This window comes from Homalodisca vitripennis, chromosome 4 (genome assembly GCF_021130785.1).
Source record: "Homalodisca vitripennis isolate AUS2020 chromosome 4, UT_GWSS_2.1, whole genome shotgun sequence".
NCBI classification, from domain to species: Eukaryota; Metazoa; Arthropoda; class Insecta; order Hemiptera; family Cicadellidae; genus Homalodisca; species Homalodisca vitripennis.
The window spans coordinates 162,738,148-162,762,146 of NC_060210.1; the positions used below are offsets into that span (position 1 = coordinate 162,738,148).

The 23,999-nt window shown below is 32.0% G+C and overlaps 1 protein-coding gene across 2 annotated transcripts in view; it reads right to left on the bottom strand.

Moving 5' to 3' along the window:
* Nucleotides 1–3,831: 3,831 nt before the first annotated feature.
* The window catches only part of LOC124360496, a 47,675-nt gene continuing 27,507 nt past the window's right edge, over nt 3,832–23,999 (bottom strand). For both annotated transcript variants that reach the window (XM_046814175.1, XM_046814174.1), the window contains exons 10-15: nt 19,368–20,206; nt 14,441–14,487; nt 11,781–11,856; nt 9,691–9,752; nt 6,662–6,731; nt 3,832–3,974 (exon numbers count right to left, since the gene is read on the bottom strand). In XM_046814175.1, the coding sequence (XP_046670131.1) occupies nt 3,956–3,974; nt 6,662–6,731; nt 9,691–9,752; nt 11,781–11,856; nt 14,441–14,487; nt 19,368–20,206 (1,113 nt within the window). In that variant the 3' untranslated portion in view covers nt 3,832–3,955. The remainder of the gene's footprint in view (nt 3,975–6,661; nt 6,732–9,690; nt 9,753–11,780; nt 11,857–14,440; nt 14,488–19,367; nt 20,207–23,999) is intronic.

Sequence of the window (23,999 nt, forward strand, 5' to 3'; positions counted from 1 at the left end):
TAACTATGTAAATTTATAACGACTTGGATTGTAGATATTAATATTCCAGAATATTAATATTTAAATTATCAATGAGACATCCAAGATTATATAAAATATTTTTTGATTAGTAAGCTCCGAGTGAATATTCAGTACAATTTATTACTAAATTTGTTAACTATTAAATATTATCTGGTTTGTCTAAAATAAAAATCACAGTTCTAAATAAAAACAATGGATTTATTTTAAACTGGCAAAATTAATAAGTTCAACGTTTCAGAATTTTCATCACTCTATTTTCCACAAAGAATTGACAAACCGTTTAGTAAATTTAAAAGTTCCTTTGGCAAGAAATAAAAATATTAATCAAATATATCAAACTAAAAATCAGAGCTCTCTTCTTAAATAAAATAATGAAGTTTTAAAATAAAAATCAAATACCCCTTGGAAATAACTAAAATAAAAATGTTCACTTCTAAGTTCACTCAAAATTCAAAATAAAAATTTATACTTCTCTTTCCACTAGTTGAACCTTAACTTTCAAGTCTCTGCAATTCAGATTACAACTCTCTCCAACAATCATTAATGTTCAATTAATTTCCAATTAATAATTTACAATAAAACAGTTCCAATTAAATATTAATAAATTACTACTTTTCCAAATCTCAATTAAAGTTTTATATATATATATATATATATATATATATATATATATATATATAATTATATATTATAAGTTATTATATTAGTTCAATTTTAATTCACCTTTCTTGCAAGTATGAACCAAATGTAACTTGAATGATTTTATTATGCTCTATTGTTCATCGAGAATCAGTTATTCAGATTGCTCTGTAGTTTCTATGAATTTAATTTTTTTCCTATAAAAAAACAACAAAATTAATTTAATATCAGATCTGGAAGACTATTTCAATAAAACGTACAATAAATTTGGTGCTTACTTCAAAATCCCTCGTGGAAAAAAAAATTTAGAAACACGGCACACTGTAATTAAGTTCATTAACTCACGAAAATAACCAAAAGGACGAAAATTATGAGTTGGCGCTTTTATACTCCCTCCCTCCAAGCAACTTTGCAGGACATCCGCGGTGTTCTCTCATTGGTCCAGCTGTATCAAACAAGGAGAACAATAGTCGCAACAAGACAAGTTCTAACCAATTCAAGGCAGTCAACCTGCCTTCCTAACAATTTAAAACTACCAGTACTAACTTGCCAAAGGATTACATGTTCGTTTTTACCCTGACTTTTCACAATCTAATTTAAACTAAATCCCAATATTCCCAAGATTTGTATTGTTTCTCATAGTTTGATATGTCCATTTCTCTTTAATTATCCACAAACTAGTGTGCGCAATGTATAAGAAAATATTTGTCTTTCTAATTCATTTAGGAACTGATATGATTTACAATCTTTAAAATGTAACTTTTAAATGTCGATCCTCAACATAACTTAGGTATACAGTTAAGTATTTGGATTTAATAAAGCTGCCCTGTAGACTATTATCCTACAGTCATTTTCTACTTTAATTATATATATATAATGGGGGTTGAACCTGACCAATAAATTTCACTTTTTAATTAACAGAATATATTAAGGTTACATACATTTTTAACTATAGAATAGACATAATATAAACTATTTATTTTAAAAGATTATATATAATACAAAATTTATATTTCTTTCAATATTTTTTCCAGAAAATATAAATAAGTTTGATAGGGATTTACTTACTTCTATGGTTGGGATACTGATTAAGTACTTCTATAAAAAAAAGGCAAACCTAAGGAAATATATTTCAACACAACAAGAGAATAATGGAAAGGGAATTATTAAGCTTTTGCATTTTCGTAAAAACACATGCAAAAACAAATAAAATGTTATTACAGTCAAACCTCAATATAACAAATTCCTTGATATAATGAATTTTTTTTAAATCCCCTAGAAGTCTCCATAAGAATCAATGCAAATTTCACCTCTACATAACAAATAAAGCATACCCACAACCTCGATATAACGAATTTTTAGTAATCCTGGAAAAAATAAATCACCCTTGGTATAGTGAATTTTTGTTGTTAGAACCTCTTGTAGCAAAATTCACCTCTATATAATGAATTTCCCCGACTGCACCTTGTTATAACGAAGATTATAGCATAAGGCTTTTAAGTTTTGTTCAGGTCATGTTTGATTTTTAACTTTCTTTTAATGTGTTTTCAAAGTACATAGCTACTGTATTACACTTCTTCTGTTTTACATACTGTATTCTTAATTAAAACAAAAAAATAAAGTTTCATTGTTCCAAATTAAATGCATTTTTATTTTGTTTTACACACTATTTAAATACAGTACAGCATACAATTTCCAACATTTTAATACGACCAAGCCGATGGTCTGTGAACCTTGATGTAGCAAAATTGTACCTAACCTAACCTCAATATAACGAACCTCATTATAACAAAATACTCGATATAACAATTTTCTGTCCGGTCTCTTGAGGTTTGACTGTACTATTATTTTGCATGTCTTACGTTGTTCCTTAATCATTAGGCATATCGTTAAAAAGTAGTTTAAAACACGATTTTATGAATAATAAATAAAGAATAAAGGAGCAGTTTACAATTCTCCTGGGATATGATGTATGCATTGACTCTAGTTTGCTTAGTATTCCGCCTTCATTACCTAATGGTAAGAGATGGGGCTTTTATTACGTGAGAATTAACCTCTTTGTTAATGTTATTTACATATGTATTTCTCTTTGTCCTGCTAGCACACACATATGTAATCTGAAAGTAGCTCTTGCTTAATAATTCTACAATGTTGATTTATTGTTTTCACTTTGGACCGTTTCCGAATGTGGCCTGCTAACAGATGATGTTAGACAGTGTGCAAGCACGGAACACTGATCACAGTGCTGGAATTGCAAAATGGTACTTACTTAAAAAACAGACCTCATATATAATGTAATATTGTTTAGACACATGAAAATTTCTCCTTATTGTGAAGAATCAGTACAAACTTTGTAATATCAAAATATAGAAGTTTAAGTGTTTATGAATTTCTTTTTAAAAGCCTGAAAAGTGAAGAAAAAGAGTTGTCACTGTAGAACCTATTGGATCGGTAGGCCAATAAATGTAGTCCCAACTTATGTCTTGCAGAGCTCAGGTGAATCATAGATAATTGACCCCTGATGGCGGCGGACCACACATAGTATTTTAGTTCTACCCCTATGATTTAAGTGCAATTCTCAAACAATTTGCAAAGTTTTCCAACATTAAGATAAAAATATTCTTTGGTTATCTTTTTTGTACCACATATAATGTAATTTTAAGTTAAGACTTTATTTAAAAACTCAAAGTAAATCTCTAATATCAATAGAACTACAACTGAGATAACATAGCTACAATGGGTCTGACACTTGGATTAAAAAAAAAGACAACCCCAAATCATGTTTGCTATGATTTTTGCTGCAAATAATGAATATTGATTTAACTCCTTATTTGGCTTAGAGAGTACAGCACTTTCCAGTATCACCTAAATAATGATTGAATTTTATAGCTGTTGAATAGAGTGGACTGTCAAGTTTAACTGGAAAATCATTGGGGCCACTCTGTGTAGTCCTCCGAGCCTAGGGACTGGACAAGATAATGCTTCCTTGTGTTAAAGGAAACCGCCATGGCTTCTTAAGTTTAAGGGAAAACTACGTAAGTTTAAAACTGAGCAAAAAGTGTTTAAGATACATAAGCCAAGGGGATTCTATGTGGTCCTTAATTCTTACAATGTGAAGAATATGTTTGTGTCTCCTAGTTGGTTATAAAGCTGAATAAAAATAATAACAAATTCAATCAAAATTATTTTATTTTATAATTATTAATGCTATGAAAACAATCAAGGCAAAATGTAATAAAATAACAACACTTGATTCTAATAATATAAATCATAGTAATAATAGTTGAAAATTCCATTAAGGTCTTCTTTGTTTCCTGAAACAGACAAAGAAGGTTTTTGAGTATAATAGAAATTTTTAAAGCTATAAAATGGCGAGAGAGGTATTATTAAAAGTGGGCATATACTAAAGAAATTATTTTAAAAATATTTTCATTATATTATAAAGTAATTTTATCCAGTTCACTCGATGACAGAATTGGGCTCTAACTGTCACAGAAATTATGAGGCACAGTCTCAATGGAAATATTGTTGATCTGATGGTCAAATTCATTAGTCATAGGTATATTTTTATTTAGTAAACTTTAAAACACAGTTATCATTCCCAAATGTACTGTGAAGCTTTTTACTACCTAATAGTTCATTGTTATTTATTAATATTGTTATTATTGTTGTTGAAAGTTTAGAGATTTATTGCTTATATTTAACTATTTACAGAATGCTGTTTGTTGATGGGCCATATTTTATTTATTGTTATCCAGTTACATAATTTACTATCTATTTACTCTGGATAATGTATGTATTATCCCCATAATGTTATATAAAATGCCAATATTTAAAAATCTGGAGTTATAGAAGCACCACAGCCACACAAAGAGCAACATAACATTTTTTTGTAAAAGCATAAACTAAACTGAGCAAAACAAATGATAAAACTGTAATTGAATTTTGTCTCTTGCTTTTTAAGTTTCATTATGGACCTCACTGATAAGTCATGTCGACTTGGTGGGGCCATATTTCTGTAAAAATCATGTGTTAAAAATAAATATGTTTGAATCATTTAATGCAACTATTAAATTGAAAAGAAATACTTTTGTTTCATAATGTTCAATCAACTGACTTCTGAGCACATTTTATAAAGACATTGACATTATGCAAATGCATTATGCAAAATTTATCTAACATACAAATAAAAATTATTTTTTGTCTATGAATTGTAAAAACGATGCACAAATAAATATTGAATTTGTCATTTGAATAGTTTGTCATTCTAAGTTAAATAAAATATCAGATATTTATCTTATATAATTATGTATGCTTCTTTCTATTTATTTAGTTATATATTTTCATTGAGGCACTTGGTAAATAGAAGAAGTGAGAATCAAATAATATACAATGTAGACCAAATGTATTAATATTTTATCCTTGTACGTTTACACAACTAAACTGATTAGTGTTAAAAAAGATTCAGTAATAGTATTTAAAATTAAGGAAAACATTTCAGCATTCTGAATGGAGTTTCCATACTTTGTTACTAAAATGGTTTCAATCCAAAATTGACAATGCCATCATCTAGCAACATGTGGTTTGTGCTAAGAAGAAACTCAGTGACACCTATATGAATTGAGGTACTGCTTACTCTCTAGGCAGATAAACAAACATTACCTGCTTTGAGTGCTCAATCAATCTTTTTTGACAATCCTGACCTATATTTTACCTCTATTAAACCTTGCACTCACTGCTGTGAAGCATAGTTACAGAGTTGTAATCAAATCCTAGAACTTTGTATTGTATATAATGACAGAAATTTATGGTGCTTTAAATAGTTATTAATATAACATTAACCGTTACAGTGCCAGCGTCTCATGGAAACTGTGAGGATCATCTAGATAGTGTAAAGTAGCAAGAGATGTTAGCACTCAAGGTCAAAACATAACAAAACTTTTGATTTATTTGATCCAGAAATTTTTGTCAGTTTGAATATTATTAGAATAGACAATAGACAAGAATCTTTATTTGTAGTTTCTTCAAGAAATACAATGGCGTCAACAGAAATGAAATGATATTTTATGTCTCTTGCTTTACAATATTGTAGAATTCGTTGATAGTGTAGACAGGTCGTTCCACTAGCCAGTCCTGGAGACGTCTCTTCAGTTCATTTCCTCTAAGGTTTTTGAGGTTTTGTGGAAGTGAGTTTAGAACTTTACGGCCCAGGTAGGATGGTTTTTTACTAAAATGTGTTGTCCGATGGGTAGGAAGAGGGTAGTTTAATGCTCCTCGTGTATTGTATGAATGAATGTCTTCATTCCTGGGAAAGTCCATCTGGTTGGTGTAAATGACTGCTGCAAGAAGATAAAGTGCTGTTACGGTTAGGAGCTTCAGTGACTTGAAGGCATCTCTGCAGCTGTCTGTATGATTCAGGTTTGCAAGTGCTCTGACTGCTTTTTTCTGAAGGACTAAAACTTTATTCATGTTGCACTCAGATGTTCCTCCCCAAGATAGTATTCCATATCTGATATGGGATTCGACAAGAGCGTAATAAGCTGCTTTGGCTGCATCTGTGCTTGCAATCCACTTTATTCTTCTTACCACGTAGATGCCTGATGAAAGTTTTTTGGTGAGGTTGTGTATGTGGCCATTCCATGAAAGAGCACTATCTATAGTTACACCCAGTAGCTTTGTTGTATTGTCAACTATAATATTGGGAGTTTCCGGGATTTGCTCATGTCTTCAATAGTAGAAAATACCTAACTAAGACATTTTTCTTTTTTATATATATTTTTTATTAACCTTGTAGTTTGGCTACAAATTAAATGGGAAGTGGGTTGTCACCATGTGTCTGTCGAGGTTTGTGCATGATAAGACGTGACCTACCTAGTACTGTGCAATGAGTACAAAAAAGGAATAATACAGATATAATGAACAGCGTGGTAAATAAACAGGTATATATTCCATAATATAATTTTTTATTTATAAACAAACTAATTTAGTAATTAATACTTACATATTCACTAGTGGCTCTCTGTAGTTGATTTGAGATTTGGTTCGCCTAGGTCTGCTCGTATCCCCATTATCTAAAATTAGAATATAGTATTAGTTAATTACTAAATTAGTACAAATTTTAATTCAATCCTTAAAAAGTATTATATTAAAGTGGTCATTACAAATCACAATTAAATTTATATGAATTAAGTGTTTATTGTACCACCACATTCATTTAGCGATCTTAAAGATTTACCATCTCAAGACTATGGTGGCTAAGCAACTTAATCATTCCTTGAAATCATAGGCGTATCTAGAATGACCTAATGGGAGGGAGGGGGTTTACCACTACAAATTTGACATACCAGTCAAGTCTAGGTACGGGAGTAAGCCCTGCCCAGAATATGTTGAACGCTAATAAAATTAAAAATTGTAAGTAACAATAAAAGTTATATTGGAAAATGTTTTATTCATTTATACTAGTGATAGTAAAATAAAAATTATAAGTTTGGCAGCTGTCTGAAAGCATTATTATTATTTTACACTCTACATAACGACTCTAACATAAACAAAAATTTTGTCTTTTGGAGACCATCCAGTAACACAAAAGATTTTCAAGAAAATGGTGTTGTATTAAGAGAAATAACAGAGGATCAGGAAAATGCCTATACCTTAAGAACTACAAGACATATCCTTCACTTTTAACATAGAACTTGTACATTCTAAAGTGGGTTTCCAGGATATAGCCTATATATATATATATATATATATATATATATATACACACACACACACACATATATATATATATATATATCTTTTACTTGAAAATGCATTTTATATTTAAATGCTTTAAAATTTCAAACCATGCCATTTCTGAAAAAAATATTGGGATATCCATTAACATGTATTTTTAAATACGATATATTTACTGTGTATACAACTACACAAAGTTTAAGATATGAATTAGTAATTGTGTGTTTTTTACCACCGCGCTATTGAGTGGTTGATGTCCACTGTGTGCATTGCGCATACGCACAGCAGATGTTCGGCGATAGACAAATGTAGGCATAGAAAATATGAACTTCAAGTTAAATATTATTTACAAAGAAAAATACTATGTTATATTTGTTACTTTGGTTGTCCAATTTCGGGTTTTTATACACAAAGTGACAGAAAAACGTTATAGCAATCCGTAAATAACTATTATAAATACACGAAAAATAAATATACTTTGTTTTTTGGAGATTTAAAAAAATGCCAACCTATTAGTCATACAAAGACTAATCCGTATTAAATATTCTTTTGGTCACAGTTTTAGACAAACTAGTGATCAACCTGAGATGTGATGGGGAGACACAGTATAGACAATATTTATATTAATCTTTCACATAACAAATTAGTCTTTTATCTAACAGCCTTTTTCTTGAAAGAAATTATTGATAGTAATGGTAGTGGTAATGGAAACTATTGGTAATGGTGGTTATTAATAGTTTCTAAACAGCTTTTACCAATGGAAGGAACAGTTTGTCCCTATTCAGACTTTTTCACACTTGTTTGTAGGTGCAATTGTGGTTTTTGATGGTGGTTATCATAGGCATATCTAGAATAACCTAATGGGGGAGGAGGTTACCACTACCAGAAAATCTGGGAATTGTCTATACCTCTCCAGTCAAGCTGCGGCTCGAGGGCATTCCCCCAGAAAATTTTCAAATGCTTTAATATTAAAAATTGCAAGTTGGGCAGCCTTCTAAAAGCATACTATTCTTATTTTATGCCCCACAAAATGGTTAAAACTCAAGTAAAAATTGTTGGGAGACCACCCAATAACACATAAAAATTCTCAGATTTTCATACACAATGTAAGGTAAAAACTTTCATAACCACAAACAAACGCAGATTAGAGGAATATCAACTGACATATTTATAAATATTTCAATATCCATTTTTGTACATGTTACTATAAACCAATAAATGTTAATTAACTCTTGTTTTTTTGTGTTTTCAAGAAAGAACCTTGTACCATTGATGTAAAAAGTTTAGTAATGCAAAATAACATTTTTGTTAGTTATTTTTTAATTTTCAAATAAAGTAAAAATATGTTTTTGTTCAGGTTTTTTACCTACTTTATTTCTTTATGAGTCAAAACTATAAAGTAACCATCATAAATATTGGTCATGCCTACATAATCAAGTTCATGGCTTAGAAAACTTGTCATTTGAACATAAATATGTATATTGTACTATACAGTGTGAGTTAAAGTATAAAAAATACACTCTGGTTAGGTTTTGATGGATAAGATGGAGGGATGGAACTCGGAACACTTTTCTAGGAAATAGTTACTGTTACAACTTTGCCAAAATGGGGTTTTGGGGAAGCGGCTCAACATTTTAAATGTAAAAACCCATTAAGTGACACCTCATTTGAAAGGTCTTGATAAAAGAAGAACAGTGGAAACTAGAACTTTCTATCTCAACCAGTACAAAAGTGTTTAATCTAGGAATTTTGTAAATACTGTTATTTCCAAGTTATGCTTAGGCTTAAGCCTACTCTTTGTAGTTTCTTTTAGTATGATATTTGTGAAAACAATGGTTATGATGGGGTCCAAATTTGCGTAGGCCTAGGCCTAACCCTACCTGGTGCTGACAGGATCAATCTGGAATTTCCCATCCAAGTAACAACTTGTTACCTTGGTCATAGTACCCAACACCAAAAGCTGATCAAACTAAAACCTCTGCTTGCAAAAACAGGATCACTCAGCAATACCCCATCCAAGTAATAACTTGTTGCCTTGGTCACAGTACCCAACACCAAAGGCTGAAACCTTTGCTATGAAATACAGGATCACTTAGCAATCTCCCATCCAAGTAACAAATCGTTTCCTTGGTCATGGTACCGGACACCAAAGGCTGACCATGTTAAACCCTCTGCTTGCAAGCACAGTATTGCTCAGCAATGTCCCATCCAAGCAACAATTTGTTTCCTTGGTTATGGTAAACCACGATTCCAAGTACCTATCAAAAAAGTTGTAGCTACTTTGAATATACTAACCTGTATCTAACAAAGTTCTATTTAAAGATGAGGTTCTAGAAGCATTTTCCACTTTTAGTGAACTGTAACAAAAACAAGAGAAGAAATCAGTGTAAATGTACGAAATAATTACAAATGGATTGTGTAACTGATCTTTATAAATGATAATCTGTTTATAAAGTTAAACAACTAAATTAGACAGAGAAAACCTTGTAATAGAGAAAACTTTACACACTTTTCTACAGTAGTATGATGAATTAACAAAAAATACCTATACGGAGAAAATCGTTCTGGAACAGCTCACGAACTATCTTGACCAGAACAATGTGCTTACCAACCAGCAGCATGGATTCCTGAAAGGCAAATCAACGGCAACCGCACTGATACAACTAGTCGAATACATCATAGACAAACTAGAGGAAGGTTGCATCGTTAACAGCCTTTTTCTGGATTTTAGCAAGGCCTTTGATTGTCTCAGCCACAACTGCCTACTACAAAAGCTACAAACAATAGGCATAGTAGGGAAATCAGCAGAATGGTTTCAGAGCTACCTAATAAATAGGAAACAGCAAGTTGAACTACAATATATATCTAACAATATATCACAGAAATATCAATCTGAACCCCATCAGTATACAAAGAGGAGTTCCCCAAGGCTCTGTTTTGGGCCCAATGCTGTTCCTCTTACTAACAAATGATCTCCCTGCCCACCTGCAAGACAGCTGCCAGACTGTTATGTTCGCGGATGACACTGTTGTAACTCTTGCACGAAAAGATAAGGAACAACTCTTATCTAGCACTGAAGAGGCTTTCACTGCGACCAACGAGTACTGTTCTTCCAACCACCTGGTCCTGAACAAATCTAAAACGGTACAGTTGGGCTTCACTACTAAGAGCAAGGAAGCAAACGTTATGGCACTGCCTGGCCTGGAATCCAGGAAAAATACTATACACCTTGGTATCTTAATCGATTGCAACCTAAATTGGAAACCCCACATCGACCAATTGTGCAAGAAATTGAGCTCTGGGATATATGTTATTCGCAGACTAATTCAAGTAAGCAACTCAGAGATAGCAAGAACTGCTTACTTTGCTCTGCTGGAATCTCATCTGAGATACGGCATAGCTACATGGGGGGGGAACTGCCTCTTCTAACCTAGAAAAGGTCCTTATCCGACAAAAAAAAGCGGTCAGACACCTAACAGGACTTGGCTACCGGGACAGCTGCAGAACGGCCTTTGTTGAGCTGAAAATTCTTACCGTTGTGGCAATCTACATACAAGAAGTCATCCTCCACACAATCTCAACTTCGCAGCTCAGAAATCAAGATGTCCACAAGTACGGAACAAGGAGCTCTACAGACTTTGTCCTGCCACCCCACCACTTGACACTCTACAGCAAGAAACCCACTTACGCCGGAGCCAAGTTGTTCAACCTATTGCCAGATGACATGAAGAACCACAACCCCCAACAGCTGAAGCGGCATCTAAAGGACTGGCTGCTGAAAAGACCTTTCTACTCCATAGAAGAATATTTAAGATGGAAGGACTTCCCAGACTATACCTGACTTCGTTCCACAGCCCACGGACGATACTATACTACTTTCTCATTTCTCTGTAACAGTTGTGACGCCATGCTGATCTCCAAGATTATGCAAAAATAAAGATATTGTCTATTGTCTATTGTCTACCTCTAACTGTTACTGATTTACATTTGCTAATAAAGATATAAAACCACCCATTTCATCCTAATGTCAAACTTAAGAAGTTTTCAGCCCATTTTACAGTAGAAACCAAAACTCATAAATTTTGCCAATTGCAATTGTCAAGTTGGTGTTCATTTCTTGTGTATTCCTAGTGCCGGTTTAGAAATCTAATCGAAAGTGGACACAAGTATTGGTAAACATTGTAAGTTCATGCTGTTCTCTCAGAATACATTGGTTAGAAAGAGGTGTCAGGAATAAGTCTCCAAATCGCACTGAAGCAGAGAGAAGTATCCAAATATGTGAAGAGAACAATCGAAAAGTTCTATTTGTCCATATTCTACTATAGAATTAATTATTCACTTAAAAACAAGTACATTTCAACATCGCTAAAAGCATTACATAGTACCTCTTTTTTGACATTGTTTCTCTTGCTGCAGACTTTCCACTTTGTTTCTTTTTCTTATCAGTCTTAGTTGCACTACCTGAAATATTAATTCATAAAACAATATTTTAATAAAAAACAATGTAGTAACAGTAACAAATCATAAAACATCATTATTGAAAAACACAATTATACTGAAAAATGAGCATTACGATTAAAAAACAGTATTGGAATAGGAAACTAATACACAATTAAATTGAATCTGGATTCTGATATTATACTAGTGTTCTGGCCAAAATACTGGTATGTCCTAACAATATTGATGCACGCACACATACATACAGACACTATTCATATACATTTTTCTAGGGCATGCACTCCAAATATGGCAGCCTTATTCAACATAAACCTTGAAATTCATCTTTAAATTCTACTCCAAAAATAAAATAGCAAACAGTTGTAAATATGATTTTCTATGAAATAAATCTGGGCTGTAAATTTGGGACTATGCGAATGTACAATTTACACTACATTGGAACATTTACACTAAAGAGGATTGCAAGTAAAATTCTTGTGCTTTTCCCATTACATTATATAATTCATATGATTCTGAAAATAAGGAAGAAATTTAAAACTTGCTTTGCTGACTTAATTATGCATTGACAGCAAAGATTAAGCTATTTCAAAGTCCATTAAAAAACTGAAATTGCACCTTCAGAATTTAACTTGAAAGATTACTAGAAGAATGAGATATCTTTCCATTCTTCAGGTAAATTTTGAAAGTATTTCGTAGTGTAGGTTTGTTAAATGTATTGGGTTGATAACTAATTAATAGTAAATCAGCAAATTATTACTTATCCAAGTTTTTGCATTTTTGTTGCAAGTCTTTGTGTACTGACTTCAAGAGAACAAAACACTTTGCAAGTACAATGTCTTCAGTTTTTGGACCAACATACAGAACAAATGTACTCATAAACGATTTTTATGAAATCCAAGCATAGAGCAAATATTTCTGATGAACAAATAAAGTCTATTTTTATGTTAGTTCAGGCCAAGATGGATTCTTGAGCCAAAACAAGTACAAAAATTTCACACATACAGTCAAACCTCATTAGCAAGAACCTCAATAAAACCAATTACTCAATAAGACAAATTCCATGATAAAACAAATTTTTTCGAATCCCCTTGAAACTTTCGTAACACTCAACGTTAAAAAACTTTAAATAACATAGTAATTAGATAAAAAGCCTCCATAAGACAGATTTTTTTTAATTTGGGCTGACTGATTAACCACTATTAATACAATGAATAATCTTAGCACAGAACCCTTACAAGACGAACACAACCTCTATTATGAGTATTTTACGTTCCTGACCTCTACAGTATGTAGTTTTCAAAACAAACAGTGACACAAACGCGTGTCTTGACATGAAATCCCAGCTGATGCACCACACCCATCCCTCTTCAGGATTGGAGCAAAGATAGCAAAGTATTGGGGACCAAGAAATGGAATTTGAAGAATTTGTTGACTTCAATGATGATGTAGCAGTATGTGGAGATCTAACAGATGCAGATATCCTGGCTACTGTTCAACTCTTAAATCCTCAAGAAGATGAAGCAGCTGAAGATGATGGGGAGGATGCTTGGGCAGAGAGTGATTAACCTGAACTATCAACAAAAGACGCTATTGATGTACTGAAGTGTTATTCATGGAGAATATTTTTTATATGAAAGTGTAATTGACAATTTTGTTTCATTATATTCCATGAAGTATTGTCGAGTTAGATTCCACTTTGGATACAATGAATTCCATTTATGCAGATAAACAATAGAAAACTGATGACTTTTTCAAGACTTGATTGGAATTTGTTTTTTGTTGTAAAATTGATCTGTTAATGTATAAGTTTCTAAAACCATACATACAATTTATGATTTAATACATACATGGATACTATATTTTTTAAACAGTTGCAGTCTTTTTTGACCTAGGCCTACACTGAAAAATATCTTTAGTTACGTTAACAATGATTTGTATTAATAGAAGTTTGCCATAAAAATCTTTATTTTATAGAAGTTATCTCACAGTGAGGATAAAACAAATCACTGCTCTATAAAACTAATAACAGCAGTATTAAACCTTGATAAAACAAATCTCTTTATTAAAAATACTTTGATAAGACGATTGTTCCGTAGCCCTTGAAATTCGTGTTATTGAAGGTTCGAGTGTACACAAGAAAAACAACGGATGGCTCAGCAGAAAAACACAACAAATGTTTTGTCACAAAAACTAAGTAGTAGTAGTATTAGTAGTATAGTTTTGTGTTTTGACTATAAAGAACTACAAAAATGTATTTTGTATGAAAGTGTTTTAATAGCTTAAACCTACCGATTGGCATAGTTGCTGGGGGCTGTCTACCTCCTATAATTTTTAATTACTAATGTAATACAGTTTGTTGCAGTTGTTACTACACATTTAACATTTGGAAACAAAGTAGATAAATTTTGTGCTGTTGTTTTTTACAAATGAGTTTTGAACACATTTACAAAAAGCACTGAAAGTAGTGATGTGATAGCAAAATAATTTTATATTTTGGTTATGTCTCCTTTTTTAAAAAGTGATTTTTATTTTTGAAATACTATTATGAGACTGAAACAAAAAGCCTAATGTAATATAAAATACTCACCACCATTATCGTCTACTTTGACGTTTTGATCTTTTCCACCTGATGATCTGAAAATTCATATTATGCAAATCAATACATTTAGTTTCCTTAAAATTTAAACTTTATTAATAACAAATCAATAACAGTTTTTCACATTCCAATGAAAAATAAATAATTAGGCATCTCAAAAAGTGACTGAATATTAAGTTCAATTATTATCATGTTATGATCTGTGGATGTTCCGAAAGACAAGAATCTCACACATTGCTTTATACAGAAATGTCCAACCCCATAATATAAATCTTTTGAATATACTGGCAAATGGTGGCAGAGGCAAATCATTCTCTTCATCACTGGATGTTAAATCTTCATTTAGTACATAATTAATATCACTACTGTCATTAATTTGTACTCAACTTGTCCTTGCAGCCATCAAAAAAATAAATAGTACTAAACAAATAATTCACACTTTGTTTCAACATTAAAACCTACCTACTCAATCCAAAGTAATAAAAGTTATGTTTTTTCAAATGAAAATAAGGCCTAAAACTGATTACATTAATTAATCACACTTTACTCACATATTTATAATAGATCAAAACCTTAAAAAAACTTGTATTACAACAAAAACAAAAATAAATGTGCAAAGAACCTGATTCACAGTGGCTCGACTAGTTTGTTTATATATTCATTCAGATGGAACTTTTGCTGCTTGTTAACAAACTAGTAAATTTAATGGAAAAAAACGCTGCAATATTGTTTTAAATAGTTCAAACTAGTCCCGACAGGTAGCAGCAAAATGCACAGCCAGTAGAACCTGCTGAATTAATCTCATATGTCAGCGAAATGTGATGTAGTATGCCAGCCATGCAGTGCCCATGTTTCGTCCACTAGTGGAACTACAACAGTACAGGCAGTGCCCATGTTTCGTCCGCTAGTGGAACTACAGCAGTAGAGTCCTTATTTTATCCAAAAGGATTACATTGTTCTGAAGACCAATTCCGATAAATTTCTAGGACATACCATGAATTAATATTTCCACATCTGTCCTAAGAAATTTCTCTGTGGGGCAGTTGTGACATATTAAACTTGGAAAAAGTATTCAGGCTGCAGAAAAAAGCTGTAAAAATCATAACAAAATTGAACGATAGTGTTGAAGCGTTTTCATGGCTTTAAGTACTTGTTAACTCTATCCAGCTTTTATATTTAGAAACTGCACTTTATTGTTAATTAAGTGTATATTGACACAAAGGCTACAAGGCACTGATATACACACATACGAGACAAGGACTCAGCAGTTCTTTTGAACCCAAGAACATGTGAAATATGTGAACATGTGAATTTTGTAAAATAACATGTGAATGCCGCCCTTCTCAGGCTGAGATAAAGCTTATTAATAGCCTCCCAAACCACTGTTTACAAACCAACCCAAAAAGTTCAAAGTCCAATAAAAAAACATTATCTGGTATCCTTTTTTAATCAATTGGTGAGTTCATGGAAAACACTTAGGATTGTTTGTTGCAATTCTGGGAGTTGATCCTACAAATAAATTTTTTCTGTATGAATGTATGCCTGGTTACATGCAGTTGCATGGATGGTCAAGTGAATGGGTTTAGGCATTAGATAAGTACCGTTTAAAAGTTGTATTAATATTGACTAATGCAATACAATGGTATGTATTGTAAATGCAATAAATATATTGCATTTTACATTATTATTATTATTATTAGTAATCACGACTACACGTTTCCTCAACCTTCATCCTAATTTACTTCTGTCAAAGATATGTTTCAGCATAAAAAATCATAAGAAATGTTAGTAATTTATTGCTCCTTGGACTAAACTGTCCATTACATATTTCATTAGTTTCATTATGTTTATTTGTGAGCTAAAAGAGATCCTGGTACAAACTGTTCTTCATCCAAATCAGATTATTACAAACCGTAGAGGTTTTCATGAGGCTGCCTACTGTCACTAACATTGTAACTCAGTTACCTGATCAATGTTATCTGCAATCTTTTACAAAGTTAATTTTTACAATATGCTTAAAAAATAACTGTCTAAAATTATAGGAACGTAGATTAAAATTGCTCATGTTATATAAAATAACAAACAATTTTTCATAATTAGGCTAGGTCTGCACGACAGACACAACTATGACACTTTTGGTATACTCTTTTGCACTTTACATTAAAATAATATTCAGACCAGTACTAAAATCTGTACTTTTTGGATGTGACCATAATATCAAAACATATCCTAACCTTTGTCCTTTGTTTGAACCTTTGTACTCTGATAACCAATTGTTCACAGACCAAGATTGTTTAACCAAATTTAATTGTTCGAAGGATTGTTGCGTATAGGGTGGCTTAACATGACAATGGGGTAACTCACCAAAATAAAACTCCACTACACTAGAGAGACAACCTTGGATTAAACAGTGCAACAGATGTGGCTAGTGAACACATTGTTGATCATACAAATTGTAGTAAATACGCACTGTTCACGGGTTCTGGAAACAATTTGGTGACATCACAGTCTTTTGGTTTGTTATCAATATTCATTCACAGTTTCATGAGATAAATCCAATATTTTGGATTAATCAACTCCTGATTTAAGAAGCTGCAAAATTATTTCTTTATTTCATAAGTTCTTTTAGAGACAGAAAAACTGTTCTTGAGATTTTCTCAGTTAACACTTTGAGTGCTGGCCCTAAATGACATGTAACTCTGTAGAATGCTGGGCGTTTTTTGGTGGTTTTCAAAAATTTATTTAAAAAAAAGTATTTAAGGTATGAGAAAAATACTTACATACCTTAATTCAGCTTACTTTCGTCTTGCTTTTAACGTGAGATTTTTTGTGGTTTTTTTAAAAACTACACATAAAAAATGTTTTTTAAAAACATATATTTTTGGAAAAAAAATTATTTTTTGAGACAGTTTTTGTATCTAACTTACTAAACTAAGCATACATACAATTATTTACAATGACCCATTTACAAATATAAACTGTCCTTTGAATAATACAAATCATGTTTTTATGTTTTGTAGTTTTTTGACAAAAAACTATGCCGTCATATTGATGCGTCGGCATCACTTTCGCTGTCAGCACTGTTTTCAGCATCTGTAACATAATAATATACTATGTAAAATATGAATATATTTTTATTTTATTCATAAGAATAAAATATTAGTTGTATAAAGTTAATTTATTATAATACAAATTATAGTTTGATTCACGAAAACAATAACATAACCAAACTTTTAGACTGATGTTTATATGATAAATAGACTTACTTATTCTTACCTGAAGTATGTGTCTAATCTTCTTCCATTAAATCAGGATCAATGACAGAATCGTCAAAAATACTATCTACTCCAATAAAATTATCTTTATCTAATACATCACTGATCGCAACGTCGTTCAAGCTGCGAGAAGCCATGATTGCGACATCGACTGCCGGCTGCAACGAACGTCACGTTAGCGGCACGTAAACAACGCGACCGAAGTTGCTTTGTCATTAAGCTCATACAATACATCTGACGCTTTCTAGCGGTGAATTGTGTTACTAAAAACCCAAATAACATTGTAGAGTAGGCAAAACCCGTTTTAAATACGGACAATGTAATATAATACCAATTGAAATGACAACCACGTAAAACTACGGGATTAGCATTCTTCGGAAGTTTCGCCGTTCCGTAAAATTACGGGATTAGCACTCTAAGTGTTAAAAAGGTAAGATGCTGTTTTTCCCAGTGCGTAAAATTCTTGATTTTCCCGGTCAGGTGGCCACCCTGTATTATGTGAATTGCGGCAGCGTGAAGTATCAGGACATTTACAAGGTCTTGAGTTAAACAATTTGTAACAACTTAATACAAATTTTAAATATTTAAAAACTAAAATAAGATTTTTTAAACATCAAAATTTACATAAAGACAATTTAAAATAATTTGTGAGTGAAATTTATTTTTTCTAAGTAATAGAATTCAAGTGACAATATTAATTAATTGAACTTATTCCAAAATTATTTTTAAATGTTCATATTTTTGGTTTTAGCTAACTAATTTTGCGAAATTAAAATGTTAAAATTGATAACACATTGTAAACACTTTGAGGAAAATAAACTTAATTGAATTGTTCTCCAAGGTGCAGAATGGCGGTACACTACCCATGCCACCTGTTTTGCCAGACACTAGCGCTACTGACAAACTAACTCGCTGGTTTAGTTTGTTCGCGGACTGCGAGTGGAACTGTTGTGCGTACGTTGTCACACTTTGTTGCAAGAGGAGAAAAGGGGATGGGAAGATGTGTTGTGTGTACACGCAACGGTTTACGCAAGGAGACCATTTACGTGTGCGAGACATGCACCGCCCGGCTGAACCTGCACCCGGATACGTGTTTCAAGACGTACCACACGTGATGGTTTACCTTGAGCACAGTGATAGCTAATTTTAGATCTTTTTATATCCATTAATGTTTTATTTTAACTATAATATACATACTATACATATAATATAATATTATACATGATAGTAAAATTTCGTTCAACATTTCGTTAAATTTTGTTTATTTATATTTTTTTATAAGTTAAATAAATGTATTAAAAAATTATACTTTTTTCGTCCCCAAAAGTCTTTTTATATGGTAACAAACTCAAAAACAACATTAGCGTTGACTTTATGGAAAAACAGATTTTGAGGTATATGTAGCGTTTGGGTATGGTGCGTCCCAAATAGCCGTAGCGCTAGAAGGGTTAAATTCAGTCTATGAAATTGTTCATAAAATCTCAGTACGAATTAGAAAGAACTTTGGACTTAAAAATGGTATGGAAATGTAATAGTCTTAAATATTTAAAACGTTATATCACTATGAGGCTAGAACTGTAGAGTAAAAATTTGGTTTCTTTAATAGCAACAAAGTTAGCATACTATAAATTTATTATTCATACCTCTTTTTAATCTTTGTACTTAAAGACTTTTTTTTACTTTTCCTTCCAATTGATGATCTGTTACTCGTAGATTTAGATTCTAGATTTGACACCTCTTCACCAGGATAAAGATGGGTTTTTTGCTTCCTTATCCTTTTCCCTAAGATTTCAGGAAGACTAGGTGATGGTCCACAGTTGTTACAGAAACTTGAATGTCTCTTGCTGGCCGTGAGGCTAGAGACAGACAATCTTACTTGAGGAGATGGACTGTCAGCTGAAACTTTATCCACTTTACTTGACACCCTCTGCTCCGACTGGTTTTTAAGCATATGAATGGTCCCAGCAGATGTATTGCTTGAATCCGACCCACATTGAAGGAGTGTCAAACTCTTTTCGTTTTCTGAGAGATCTGTGAAAGAGTTGTTGGAATGCTGAACATCAACATTATTGGTAGAGTCAGGCTCAGCTGGAGGGGAGCGGTTTACAGTATCATCACTAGTTTCAGCAGAGAACCTGCCACTGTTCACTTTTGGGGAACGGACAGTGAATGTTTTATTCTTTATCTCCAAAGAATCTAATGTTAAGTTTGTTATGTTTTTTTCAACTACAACTAGGTTTTCTTCCTCATAATCGTCATCATCAGAAGTATCAGACTTGTAGAGAGATGATCTTCCACGTAATGTAGCAGGTCCATAACTGGTACGATGGTTGTGATTGTTGTTGAACATCCAACTGCTGCCTTCTAAAGGGTCTTCATTGTTTCTTTTAACCTTATTCACAGGCACGTGAAGAGTGCTGGTTTCAGACTGTCGGTCACTGCCCAATCCAGTATCAGTGTCACCGTTCCGACCACTGTCAACCTACAACAAACATTTTTACATCGCTATTATTTTATAGTGCCAAATAATACATGTGTAATATTATACACTGTCTTCAGTACAGAGAATAATTAAGAAAAACAAAATTAATTTTAAAAAGCTATCTAATCTATAATCTTCTTGAAGATGATCCGGACAGGAGAGTAAAATTTCGTTCTCGTGTCATTGAGTTTCGTGAGCATACTCAAATTGTTTTGGATTACAGTTTGAGTAATTGTGGACTGTAATTGTAGGTTTTTTAATAGGCTATGTTCTAATTTTCTGATTGAAATTCTGTATTTCTCTAGAATATGACAATAAATAATTTTACAAAAACAATAATACTGTTTTTAAAGTAGTTTTTTAAAAATGCCACCATTTTGTTTCAACAATTGCTAGAGAGCTGAAATGTTCACAGAATATTTTAAAACCTATTTAATGAAATGTGTAGAGTTTGAAAAATTTTGGTCTAGACGTTTAAACCTCTTCGTGAGACACCCTGTACATAATCATATAATGAATGTCTTATATACCAATAGTTTTAAGACTAAAAACATTTTTGATAAAGTAAATGTAATAGTTTTTTTAAGGTCATAAAGTAAGAACAAATTTAATTTTTTCAAAAAAATATAAACATTTTGTTACTGACTCTCTATTTATTTTGAGTAGTGTGAGATTTTTTTACTATATATTTTACCATGTATTAAACCATCAATCAAAGCTTAACCTTCCTGTAGTTCATTGACATTGTGTTGGCAGAAATCATGCATGTGAAATAGTTTATTAACAAAGCATCGTCAACTCATCAGTGTTGTAAACAGCTGGTTGTAGCAGCAGAATACTTCACCGAATGTATTATGTTCGGTAACAGGAGAAACTGCACATTCTACTCTTCATTTAGCAAACGTTATACTAAATAACAGTTGTCGAAACAAAATATAACTGCAACATATATGCCACACCTCATTGCCATACATGTTTATATACTTTCTGTTGCGTTGCTATTGTTTGTTGTTATTGTACTGAATATTTTAATTACAAACTTTTTCCTTTATAGTCAAGTAATTGATAAGAGTGTTAGAAGAAGATGTAATGTTTAGTAATGTGAAAGAAAGTGGCATTGAAATTAAATATATGGGGTAGGGTACGATAAGCGGACCCGGTTTTTTATATCGAAGAATATAGTCATCGATACCAAATCTTAGACTATCAATCGATATAAAAGTACCTATAGTCCTCAATAACAATCATGTGTTTTAAATTAAAATATGAATTTAATATTCACAGTGATCAAACAATTAATTATAACCAAAATTAGGAAAACTGAAAACGACCGTATTTACTCCTCTCACAGTTACAGTTGTTTCTTTCCCACAAATTTTACATAATGGATTTTTCTATACAAGTCCAACATGGTGAAGCCACAAAAAGCAACGTCGCGTCGTATAGTTTTCTAAAATTGACTTCCATTTTTAATAATCAGAATTACTTACGTAAAATTGAAATATTATCCTACATGTATTATTTTAGAGTGTTTACAGCTATTGATATAGATTATTTAAGTTAATAGTTCAAAATAATTAATCAGTATCGATTGATTATATCGATGGTTATGATTAAGTAATATCGTTTGCCAATTTCGATATAAAAACCGGGTCCGATAATCGTACCCTACCCAATATATGTCACCAGGCAATGTTTTAGACAATTCATCAGAAAGTGAAAATAATTACATTCTTGATATTGTTGAAGCACTGAAAATAATGTGATTCCTATCCTCTTCTAATAACAATGTCCCTCTAACTCAAATTCCGTGGACCAGAGAAACTCCACCTCAATCAAAGTTAGATGTAGGTCTAAAGTTGGTATTTCAAACTTGAAGCTGAGAGGGTGCCGATCCAGAATACTCAGTATTTCAAAGTTTTTCTGGCAGAACTCTGCAATTATAATTGATGCATGCAAATCTATTTCTTTCATTGCAGGTAACTGCAGCCTACTGTGCTCATCAATACATCAGCTTTAGTTGTAAGTTAGAGTGCAGTAATTGTCTCCTGTTGTACAATTCATTCATCTCACTGACCTACCCACAAATCACTTCAATTTCAAAATAAAAAATTAATTATGAGAGTTTACAGCCTTATATATGGCATTTATCTTAGTCAATTGAAATATTTCAGAAACTAATTCTAGAAATCAAAATAAAACACTGTCTTCTTCACAGCCTTTGTCCACCAAACCACTGGAATCAAGGGCTTCCAAATTCAGCCACAGAGATTGTTGTAACCTATTCATATTTGATATGTTTATTATGTGATTGTTGAAATTAGTAACTATGGTTATTACACATTCAGCAAAATACCATTCCAAATTCCAAGAGTTAGCGTGACCTGTACATCAAATCTAAAGTATTAATATAACATTCACTGAAGGAAAACAATGACAGTTCTTTGTTTGAAGGTTATTTTTGACGATGGAAGGATTGTGAAGAAAACAGGATTTTTTCGGACATTTAGCATCGTTTAGTGAAACAAGAAATCAGTAACACTTTAGTGATTACAATGACAGTTCACAAGAAATATACTACACTTATAAATGTTATATCCGGGTCCAAGATATTTTTTTAATATACTGAAATTTTTTAATTTTTTACAACGCTGAAACTTACACTTTAACCCTTTGAGTGCCAAGTATTTTTTGAGTGGGTATACTGAAAAGTGCCAGGTATTTTTCTAGTGGGTGTACCTAAAAGTGCCAGCCCCTTTTCAGACATTTTGCAAGGTTTTTAGTAAAAAATTCACAGTTCGATTATTTAATAAGCTATCAAAATGATTCTTTTTTTATTTTTCTTTGAAAACTCTGTTTAATTCACATAAAATAACAAAGTTACCATAACACTAAATTTAGGAATACCAAAAATGGACTTATCTAAAAAAAATTCAAAAATATTTTTTAATTTCATTTTTCAACCAAATTATTATGACCAAAAAAATTCATATCCTTTTCTTAGTCCATATCACTGGAAAGTGTATGCAATTGTCTGTAAATCTTGAAAAATTTATATTATTATCTTCAATAATGAATAAGTTATACAACTTTTAAGAAACTATTGTCACATTGTTTCTGGTAGCTATGGCAACCAAAAATGTTTATATGTGAGTTTCATAATTTAAAGTTTGACCGGAAGTGTACTATAACAATTTATTTTGAAAAGAACGATTCTTCACAAACATTTCAATATGATATTATTTTAAAATATTAAAGGTTACAATTTTTAGTGACTTTTTCCTGAACGTCCGGTAAAATCGGACGTCAGCACTTTTCGGCCAACTTTTGACGTCCGGTAAAATCGGACGTTTGCACTTTTCGGCCAACTTTTGTCGTCCGGTAAAATCGGACGTTTGCACTTTTCGGCCAACTTTTGTCGTCCGGTAAAATCGGATGATGGCACTCAAAGGGTTAAATCTCAGCCATATACCGAGACGTCATATCATCGGTATGAAATCCTCCATTGATAAAGAAGAATTTTAACCGAGACCAACACTCTAAATGTCAGTAAGCGGTTGGGACGTTAACCCATGAACCAGAAGTTCCCAGTTAATAAAGAAGAATTTTAACTGACACCAACACTCTAAATGTCAGTGAGTACCCGGGACGTCATTCCATAGACCAATTCTCCGTTGATAAAGGATTCTTACCCTCTAAATCTTAGTCAATGGGCCTAGACTTCAATGAAAGCACCAGAACTCATATAAATAACAAATTACTTACATGACAAACAATGTTTTCCCCAGTGTTA